At 48.6% G+C, this 10844-nt stretch overlaps 1 protein-coding gene across 1 annotated transcript; it reads left to right on the forward strand.

Annotated features, from left to right (window-relative positions):
* The first annotated feature begins 35 nt into the window (after positions 1–35).
* dync2i1 (dynein 2 intermediate chain 1) lies at positions 36–6926 on the forward strand. The gene is made up of 22 exons (XM_076161118.1): positions 36–143; positions 372–425; positions 507–1080; positions 1202–1269; positions 1393–1707; positions 1874–1927; positions 2135–2375; positions 2456–2558; positions 2645–2774; positions 2879–2990; positions 3070–3164; positions 3271–3400; positions 3614–3786; positions 3927–4089; positions 4383–4496; positions 4654–4715; positions 4885–4936; positions 5048–5108; positions 5384–5483; positions 5588–5719; positions 6221–6444; positions 6541–6926. Exons 1-22 carry the CDS (start codon positions 129–131, stop codon positions 6710–6712), a joined length of 3144 nt encoding a protein of 1047 aa, XP_076017233.1. The 5' UTR covers positions 36–128; the 3' UTR covers positions 6713–6926.
* Positions 6927–10844: the final 3918 nt, after the last annotated feature.

Consider the following 10844-nt stretch of genomic DNA (forward strand, 5'->3'; position numbering starts at 1 on the left):
CGCTCCTTGGATTCGATTAACTGCGCCTGCGCACCAGTGAAGTACTATCATGGCGGCGTCAATACGGAGCTATAAGATTGTTTTCGGCGTATAAAAGGCGTTTTTACGGGTGAAACATCGATGAGAACATGCACAGTGACAAGGTGAGTGTTTAATTACCTTCCTCGCTTTATGTAGAGAACTGCATTCATCGTTATTCTGATCAAAAAGCGTCAACTCGCTGCGGTCTTAGCAGTGTTGACGTATTAGTCGTTAGTTAAACGCTTCTGTTTGCATAGATTTGGATTTGGAAGTTCTTCAAATATCGATGTTAAAGTTGTTTGTTCTTTGAAATGACTCATCAATAAATACAAAAACCTCTAATATTTTAGAAATTAACCAAGGAAGACACTTGGAGTCCAGCTGACCTGAAAAGATATGTCAGGGTAAGTGTGTATGAGTTTAACACTGCAGCTGAGGAGAGACACAGAGGAAGTTACTTAGATTTACTGCTTCTGTTCTTTCAGGATGGAGGACCTGGTGCAGAGTATATCAGGAAGGTAGATGAGAAAGAGAGAAGACACAGGGGAGGGGATTCCACAGAGAGACGCCACAGGGAGCCAGAGAAGGACAAGCACAGGGAGAGAGACAGCACGAGAGAGAGAAGGAGACCACAGAATGAAGAGGACAGACATCTAGATCGAAGGAAAGAGGGCTCGCGAGACAGGAGAGGCGATCGGGATGAGAGGGACAGAGAGAAGAGGAGGGAGAGAGACAGAGCGGTGGACGAAAACAAGCAAGGTGACAGAGACAAAAGAGAAAGGAGGAGGGAGAGAGAAGAGAAGCCGGACAGGGAGCGGGACGGAGAGGAAAGGAGCAGGGACAAGGAGAAAGAGAGAGACAGGGACAAAAGGAGGGAGGAGAGAGAAAGGGAAAGAAGGAGGGAGGAAAGGGACAAAGAACACAAGTTGGAGAAGGAGAGAAGGAGACACGAGGAAAGTGGAGATGGACAGCAGAGAGACAGGCACAGAGAGAGGAGTGAGAAAGAGAGACGAGAGAGACATGGAGACAGAAAGTATCCGGCGCTGAAGGAGGAAAGAGGTAAGACTGACTGTGTGTGTGTGTGTGTGTGTGTGTGTGTGTGTGTGTGTGTGTGTGTGTGTGTGTGTGTGTGTGTGTGTGTCTGAGTGATATTGAGTAAATCATGTACTTCTGATTTCAGGACACAAAGAGGAACGGAGACTAGACAAGGAGGAAAAAGAGAGCAGACACAAAGAGCGAGAGAATCATGTGAGCGTTTGTCCGTTTGACACACACTTGGTTAAAAACAAGAATGCTAAATCCCTGCAGAATTTGTGATTGGTGTGTTTCCATGACAGCCGTGCTCCCTTCATCAATCTTTCTGCCCTCTAGGATGAAAAGCGGCGGCACGACGGCGAACCCAGGGAGCAGCGAGACTCCAAGGGGTCAGATGCTCATCACCGCGGCGACCGAGAGCGAGCGGAGGGCAACAAACACAGGGAGCGAAGTCACAGGGAGGAAGACGAACGCGGGGGAAATCACAGGGACAGGGTTAAAGAGTCAGACGGTCATCGCCATGGTGACAGAGAGCGAGTGGAAGGGGAGAGGAGACACAGGGAGGAGGATGACAGAGAGAGGACCAAGACAGACAGCAGCAAGAGGACAGCGTCCGACCAAAGCCACAGACGTGAAGCTACAGAGACAGAGGTAAGTGACCTCATGACCTCACTGACCTTCATATAACCTTCATGGTCCACATCATCACTGAGATCTGATGGTCCAGGCTCCATCCTTTTGGATCTCCGACAGAGAAGCTTCTGGAAAACCTTAGAAGATGTAAGTCATCATATATATATTCTGATCACGTCTGCAGGTCGCCAGTGATGTCACCGCGGCTGAAGAGCAGGATTATGAAGATGATTTTGAGGTAAAGAGGCTGCACAGTTTTCATGCCTTCCATTATTTCCCATCATTTTAAATCCTCTAATCTCATCTCACTTTACTTTTGCACGCTTTCAATTGCTTTACTTTTTAAAGAAAATGGTGAGTGTTCCATTTTCATGCTGAATTGAATAAGTTTACCCACCAAAAACAAAGTGTGTGGCAATTACAACATAAGATATATTGTGCTAAGGATTACGAGGAAGATTTCGAGGAGCTGGATGAGAGCGGCGGTGAGGATGAGGAGGAGGAGAAGGAGAAGGAGCTGAGGGAACCCGAGGAGAGGGAGGAGCTGACGCCACAGAGGAAGGAGGAGATCAAGGAGATGAAGGCGATTCGGAGAGCCATGGACGAGGAGAACGAGCGAGTCGGCACATCTCAGGCCAGACAAAGAGTCGGGCCGGAGGAAGAGGACGGGAGGAAATGGTCCAGAGGTACTTTACTTCTCTAACTCCTGGTGAATCTTATTATGAATTCCATCCATGTTCACTCAATCACTCATGGATGCGTGCAGAGTCTGAGAAGAAGCAGAGCAGAGCCTCCCAGCGGGGGAAGTTTATCGACTTTGTCTCAGCAAAGCAGCGTGAAGTGAGCAAGAAAGTGGCCTCCAAGCAGAAGTAGGTGGAGAATAAGAAGAATATGGGGAAGATTTTGTTTTTAGAACGTTTGTCTTCATTTTGCCTTTAAACTGTGTGTGTGACAGGAAACGCAGTGCAGAGCTGCTGCGTTTGATTGATCTGGACTTCTCTCTGACGTTTTCCCTTCTGGATCTGCCGCCCGTCAGTGAATACGACATGTACATCAAGACCTTTGGAACTGCAAATACCAAACAGGTCAGTGCACAGACACCTGAAGCCAACATGGAGAAGAAAGAAAGAAACTGCAGCTCTTTTCTCAAGGTTTGAGTCTAAAAAGAGTAGAATGTCTTGCTCCTCAGGCTTATGTTCAGTGCAATGAAGACAATGCAGACCGAGACATCCAGACAGAGGAGACAGAAGCGTGTGAGAAGTGGACGCAGCATCCCGCAGAGATAAACGGAGCATGCGGAGGTAAATAAACACGACAATGACTCTGTGATCAACAAGAGGGGCCTGCGATCCATATGTCAGTAATGTTTTGCTTTGACAGATCCGAGCGTCTCTCAGGAAGCAGGAGACAAAGGCGTGCATGAATGGAAGCTGGACTCACAGCGTCTGACTGCGTTCATACGTGCGGCCTCACAGGTGAGCTTGTTTTCGAGGGTCGTTCGCTCTTCTTCTTCTTCTCGGCTGGTGTTGTTTTTGTTTGGCGACCTGCTGACTCGTGTTTAATGTCGTGACTTGACTCAAGGTCATGGTCGTGCTGCTGGAGGAGGACCAAGCTGAGAGGAAATCAATGAGGAAGCCAAGAACCCAAGGTGACTCGCTGTCGTTCAGTGATGGAAATTTGCAGCTCAACACCAAGTTGCCTTTTCTTTATGGTACGAGGAAATTAATGTTATAACACAATACATGACTGCTTAATCTGAGGACACTTACAGACACTTTGCTTCTAGCTGAGCCTCTGAGGGATCTGAACACAAGTTGACCAGTTGAAGTGAAGCTCCATGATGCCCCCTGCTGGCTCTATCATAGAAGTGAAAACAGCAGTCACTCACAGTTCAGGATTCTCCTGTTTCATTCCCTCTCCCCAGGTCATGAGGTCAGCCTGGTTTACTTCTCCCAGGTCCAGCGTCACACCATGATGTCCGTCCACAGGCCCACGTCCACGCCCAGCGCCGTGCGTCTGGACAGCTGCACCGTCATCTGCATCTGGAACATTTGGGAGCCGTCCAAGCCGCAGAAGATCCTCGTCTACGAATCAGAGGTGGCAGATGTTCGGATATTACAGAGATTCATCCAAGGAAGGAACACGAAGCCCTGATTTTAGATTCTGATGTTTATTGTTCCCAATTAAAAGAGAATATGTCAGATCGGTTCTGATTTCTCAACCTTCTGCCTCTGTAGGTGCGGTGTTGCTGCTTCAGCCCTGGTAAGGCCACGCTGGTGTTTGCCGGCACCTCTGTGGGCTCCGTGGCTCTGTGGGACCTTAGGGAGCGCGACGGCGACCACTACCGCTTGAAGATAGGGGACGAAGAATGGACGCTACGCCAGCCCACCTTCTCTACTGGTACGGCACACACACTCAGATTAGTCTCAGAGGGTAGCGTTACGCTTTAAGTGTATAAGCGTGTGTTTACAGGTCGTTTGTTTCCTTATTGTGACGAAAATATGAAGCACCTTGATCTTTCCTCCTCACACAAGTCGTTTGTACAGAGACCCTCTTACTCATCATGACCTATAGTGACTCCCCACGTGCCTCTGAGCACAGCCGCATGCCTGTCACTCAAACGTGCCGAGGCTATGAGTGATGTTGGTTCACCTCCTGATGAAGTGCTCTCCTCTGTCACCTTGTCACCACAGATGCGGTGCTGGCCGGTTCAGGCCACTTCTCCTCGGTGAGCTCGGTGGAAGTTGTCCCCTCCACCGCCGCGGGGGGGCTGAGGCCAGCGGACCTCCTTCTGGCGTCTGAGGAAGGTGAGGAAGAAAAGGAAACACGACCCCTATTAATATCAGGGACACTGTATTATATATAGGAAAGGGTAACACATTGGTTGATTGGTTTGTCTTAAAGGAAATCTCCAAGTCTCCAAATGAATTTTGATTTTGAGTCTGGTTCTGTTTGAAAACCCAGAGTCGTCAGGATTGTCGTTCCAGTTGGCCTCTCTGGATGAAAACGGGGTTTTAAATTTCTGGGTAGGTTTGCTTTTACGCTTTTAAGAGCCTAAGGCGTGTCAGGATGATCTCAGGATTATCTACCTTTGTTGAACACACTTATTGTAAGTCGCTTTGGATAAAAGCGTCTGCTAAATGATCGTAATGTAATGTAATATAATGTAATGATGATGATGATGTGTCCTTTTAGGTGGTGGTGGAACTCCCAAAGGCCAGTGAAGCCGGCTCCCAGACTGATCTCGGTGAGGCGGTCACGTTTTGGCGCACACCCTCTTTTTCCACAAACGACGTGCTCGTGTTTCTCACTCATGCGGTACCGTCCTCATCCTCTCTCTCTCTCTTCTGTCCTGTAGGGCTGCGGCCTGGGGGTAAAGTAAAGTTGCTTCACAGCTCCTCCCTCCTCACTGCTGAGAGGTGAGCTTGATAAATAGCTCGTGGCGATCATCCGTCACTCCCGGCCTCAGGGACCAAAAATACCCACAATGTCCCCGGTGGAGCACAGCTGCTCTGTATCGCTCATATCAGCTTGTTTGTTGTGCTGTTGTTGTCGTTGATGGCGGCAAATCTGCTCTCATGTTTTCACAGCCTGAATGTGTTGCTGTTTCGTATCTGGTCTGTGTTTTTGCTTGGGAATGCTGTAACCTCTGACCTCTTGCCTGTATGCCCCGCCCCCTTTTTCTTTTTCTCAGCATATCACCAAGAGACGTCATGAACACAGGGACGTTACAGACTCTTCACTTAAAATTCCTCCCAAATGACTCCAATCAGTTCTTTATCGGCACCAATATGGTGAGCGTTGATTATTATCACCAGGTTGTGTGTTTCTTTGTCTCACATTTACATTTTACTCCATTCAGCAGTAGTTTCACTAATCTGTGTCATTGCTGCTCTAGGGCCTGGTCACTCATGGAACCACTCATGGTTTGAAGGCTCCACCTAAGTTCTACGGGCTTCAGGAGGCCGGAGCTCGACCCGTTGATGTCACCTCGATCCATTTCTCCCCTTTCAGGCCAAACCTATTCCTGGTGAGGGTTCTCATGTATTAAACACAGGCAGGCACGAACATTTTGGAGGCCACAGGCAGCATTTGAAATTGAGCTCCCTCCCAAATCCAACCAAAACCTGTCGCAGCTCGTCTTTACACCGACCGTTCTGACAGCTGAACATTTGAATACTCAAATACTCTATTTGTTTAAACCAGCAAATACTTGAACCCTTAAAACCGTACTCACAGGCCACGCTACAGACTAGTATGTTGTATGAAACTTTGAACAAATAGCATGGAATTAAAAGGGAAGTAAACTTTCTTAACACACTACACATAAATGAAAACATTTAGTAGAGGAGTTTTATTTCTAACACCTTCAAAATCTAACCTAAACAGAGGCCTTGGCCCGAGCAGGTGCTTGTGTTGCTCCATATGTAGGGCAACAGACAGGTCAAAGGGTCGGCTACAGATCAGGGGTCATCAACTGGCTGTGATATAATGTTTTACAATCCTTCTCTCTGTGTGATAATGTTCCCAGGTGGGCTGCGGGGACGGCAGCGTGCGGCTCCACTCGCTCAGACACGAGGACCCCGTGGCCGAATGGAGAAACGGCACGGGCGGCGAAGCGGTGGTCTGTCTGCAGTGGACGCAAACAAGACCCTCAGTGTTCTGCGTGCTGGACGCCGCCTCCAACCTCCACATATGGGACCTGCTGAAAAGTGACTCAGAGCCTGTCGTTACTGAGAGAATGACTGCTGACAGGTAACAGCGGGCAACCACAAAGGATTGATAGGCATGTTTACGTTTGTAAGATGGTTACAAATGCGTGTGTGTTTGTGTGTGTGTGTCTCTTTTCAGGGTGACAGCCATGGCCGTGTTTGGAGACTCGGGTCAACAAAACACATTTTCAGGAATCTCTCTGGCGTACGAGTCAGGAAAGATAGAGATGCAGTATTTCACCAGGGGCTTCACCTCGCCTGCTCCTGATGAAGAGGAGAAACTGCAGTGCATCGTGGAAGAGGCATTCTGAAAACCAGCATTAACTCACATTCACGCTGCTCTCACGTCTCTGATGAGCACAAAGGTCCATTTATATAGGTTTTGTCATTTATATACAAAGGAATGTGACTGAAAACCAAAGAGCAGCTCTACCCACAATGCATCAGATAGAAATATAAGAGAATAATCATGTAAATGTGTGGTGATGTATATATTTCTTTATAACTTATATGAAGTCTGTATGTATGAAGTCTAATTTTATACAATAAATTGTATAATTGTTGTAATTTTATGAAATGTGTTTAATTTTGTGTCATTTTTATCACCTTAGTCTCTTAATTGTACATTTCCACTGTTTTCAGTAAAAAGTGTAGAGACTTTTAGAACAAATGCAGACATTCCCAGAGAAACTTTCCCTCTACAGTCGGTGCTTTGTGCTTCTTGTATCCAGTAGCCAAGTGACCTGTTGCCTGGTAACAAAAACTTTTTGTGCCGTGTGTGTACGGACAACAAGAAAAGGTTTTCCAAGCGTGTGTGTGTGGGAGGCGCTGCTCTATTAATGCATTTTAGCAATCGATGGCTAATTAATGTAAACACATCATGACAGCAGCTGGTAAGTGGAAAGTTTCCTCTATTCATTTCCTGAACAGTCACTTAACCATCTAACAAAGTCTTTCAGGAGCGTCAGATGTAAACCAGACAACAATTAAAGTCAATTTACTCTAATTTTAAGGCTGTTAATTCAATATAATTGGCAGAATAGAAGCATCATAATATTTTAGTATCTGGTTATCTGATTTAGTTTTGTAGCTGACTGGAGATTGTTGTTTGTGTTTTCTAGAGTGCCATACAAAAGTAGAAGGCCACAAAAGTAGAAAGACAAATTTAGCAAAACAAGAGCAACAGGTCAGAGGGCAGAGTGGAGTGTGTATGTGTGAGTGTGTGTAGTAGCCTGTGGTGATGGTGTCTCCAGACGAGAAGTGCAACAGTGAGAGCAGAACATTGGCGCTCCTTCCAACCCGGAGGATCTTATCTCAGAGACGGGGAGGAATCAGATGGAAACATGCGTGGGAAGCAGAATTTGCTCAACCGTGAAATGAAACGAGACTCGGGCACGGTAGGCTTCAGCTTCTGTTAATAGGATCTGGACCTGCTGTGTGTGTGCTCTTCTTCCTCACGCTCTCTTCTTTTGTCTCCAGGTATTAAACCTTGAAAGTGAGCAGCGTGTGTTGGCTCACGGCCTCCATCACGTCCAGCATTTCCCCTGTGAGCGCCCGGTACGTCACGCCGTCTACTGCCGGCCCAGCGGAGTGATCATCAGCCTCCACTCAGACAACACAGCCCGACTTCACAATGAGGGCGGCCCCCAGCAGAGCCCCCCGGCCCCCTCAGCCCCCTGCACCTTCACTGGCCTGACTGCCACCAAGGTGCCTGGACATGTGGTGGGTTGGGGCCCCGGGCCGATATTCACGCTCCTGGACAGCGAGCTCCGCCCCCTCCGTGCTGCTCGAGGGGCCCTGGATGTGCGTGTGTGTCAAGCTGCAGAGCACTCCACAAATTTAGTGACCGCAGGCATGGGGAACGTGTGTGTGTGGTCAGTGATGCTCATGGAGTGTAAGGTGAAGATACTGGAGCGACTGCAACACAGCGTTTTTTCACAAATGGCACTGGCAGCCCCTCGACCCGGGAGGCCTCACAGAGCCTTTGCTGCTTGTGGCCGAGCGGTGACGGCAATCGACCTTGATGCAGGGAAGGTTATGGAGCACAAGAACAATCTGTGCTTACGGTGTGTGTAGGAGATGTTACGTAAGGTGCAGAGGGGGACATTTTCCTCTTTCTTATTAGATTTCTAAGCTCCAAGCTCAGATCAAATGTGTGTTTTTCACAGCGACATCACAGCGTTGGCGTACTGTCCTCAGCGGGACTGTTTGATCATCGCCTCTCAAGAGCTGTCAATCAGAGTGCTGGGTCCAGACTGGGAGCTTCAAGCCTTTTTTATAGGGCATAAAGGTAAACTTCATTACTGCACCTGTCAATCTGCTGCCTGGACACAATATTAAGATTGTTCTCCCTGTGTTTGCATCTCTGTGTCCAGGCGTAGTGAAGTCGATGTTCTACTGCTCTGAACTGGACCTGCTGATCTCAGCCTCGACGGACGGCACCATCCGATGCTGGGATCTGGAGGAGGGCGAGGTTCAGTGTGTTCAAACTGAGAGAAACAAGCCAGCAGTGCACATAGGAGGCACAGGAAAGAGAGGGACCTTCTTCTCCTTCTCACGGCAGGGAGTGGACCTCTGGACCATACACACCCTGTACAAACGCTACTGTAAGATTGGTGGGAATGCAGGAGTCCCACTGAGGCAGATCCTAGTCCCGCCCTCTCTCCCCCCTTACCCCACCCGAGCCCTCTGTGTCAGCGGCTGTGGTGATCTCCTGCTGGTGGCGGCAGAAACAGGGGCGGTGTTGACTTCTTTCAGGACAAATCAGAGGATTTTGTGCGCCGACTACTGCCTGCACAAAGAGATCCTATTGGCCCTGACAGAAGCCGGCACAGTGCTCCAGGCCAACACACTCACCAATCCCATCACGCTGATGGAGGAGTGGAAGGACAGAGGCCTGGGACCCTGGCGGCAGGAGAACCGTGGAGATGATAATGAGGTGGAGAGCCTGTCTGGGCCGGGCTCTGCGTCCTGCCTGGTGCTCTACAGCCACGTACCTGAGAGCGAGGCAGCGCTGAGAGAGTGGAGGAGTTTGCAAGAGCACAGAGGACGCAAGAATAGGAGCAAGGACGCTCTCAGCCACGCAGACAACAAGTGAGCATCCACATTCAGAGCCTTAGTCAATCACACATCAAAGTATATATGCAGTGATCCATAAGTGTCTTGGTGTGTGAGACAGGTTTTTGGTGATGCTTGGTCAGAGAAGAGGCTGTGTGAGCGTTCTGACCCTGAGCAGTGGAGAGCTCCTGTACAGAACACCGGCACACAAGGGCACAAGAGTCACAGCACTGCAGGTGGAGCAGGAGAACAGCTGCTTACTCTCTGCAGGTACTGCACGGTCCCACCGCTGCTCATGTGGAAGTGAAACAACAACCACACCGATCCAATTATCCTTAATGTCACTGATTTAACCCTACAGGTGAGGATAAGACGGTGATGATGTGGAGGGTGAATCCCTACATGCAGGAGGTCCTCAGTCCACAGGTGAGTCTGTGCTCTGACCAACCTGTGCTCCACCTGGCAGCTCTGGGGTCCTGCCTGGCGCTGACCTTCCAAGAGCCCGACAGCGCCACCTACAGCCTGAGACACTTTAACCTGCTCAGCAGCACCTGGACTGAACCTTCATCCAGAGAGGGACATGCGGACGACATCACAGGTCCCTCACACCACAATCGACACCCAATTTGTGGCGTTGCTTGTTTCAATGTGGGTGTGTGTGTGACTGTTTATTTGTTAGATCTGCTTGCAGGAGTGTGTGTGTGTCCTGAGCTGCAGGTGTTTGTCTCTAGCGGCCTGGATGGGACAATCTGCATCTGGAATCAGGAGAATCACCTTATTAGGTTTTACTTCATCCTGATCCTATCATTACAGAAATATACATACGGCGTTTACCAGTGTGTGTGTTTAAAGTGTGTTTTATGGTCATGTGTCTTGGACCTTCCCAGGAAGTTTCAGCTGAATGTAGAGCCTGAGTGTGTGGCTTACAGCAGGTCAGGAGGAGTTCTGTTCCTGGGCATCAGAGGAGATCTGTACACCATGAACTGTGCAAAGTTCTTACCATACAAGTACCAACAACAGGTAACTTCCTCATCTTGGTGACTGGTGTTCTCTCTGGCTGTGTGCCTGCTAGAATGTGGAAGATACAAACAAAACGTCTCTTTATTCTCCTTTTATGTTCACAGCTCCTTAGTGATTTGAATGCAGAGTCCATTCCTGACTTACCTATTCAAATGAAAGGAAAACACAGCAGATTAAAGTAAGATTCATTCATATTGCATGCCAGCAATCCTCTTTAGTAATGACCTGATGAGCTGTAAACAACACTGACACACACAGGAGGACTTATACCGGTAAAAAGGAAGAAGACCACAAAGGCATCGCCGGCAGTCTGGTATACAGTGAAGACATGTGGGATCAGGTGTGTGTGTGAATTAGTAGAATGTG

This window comes from Genypterus blacodes, unplaced genomic scaffold, assembly GCF_046128005.1.
Source record: "Genypterus blacodes isolate CSIRO-AG114 ecotype Tasmania unplaced genomic scaffold, CSIRO-AGI_Gbla_v1 ptg000110l_1, whole genome shotgun sequence".
Lineage (NCBI taxonomy): Eukaryota > Metazoa > Chordata > Actinopteri > Ophidiiformes > Ophidiidae > Genypterus > Genypterus blacodes.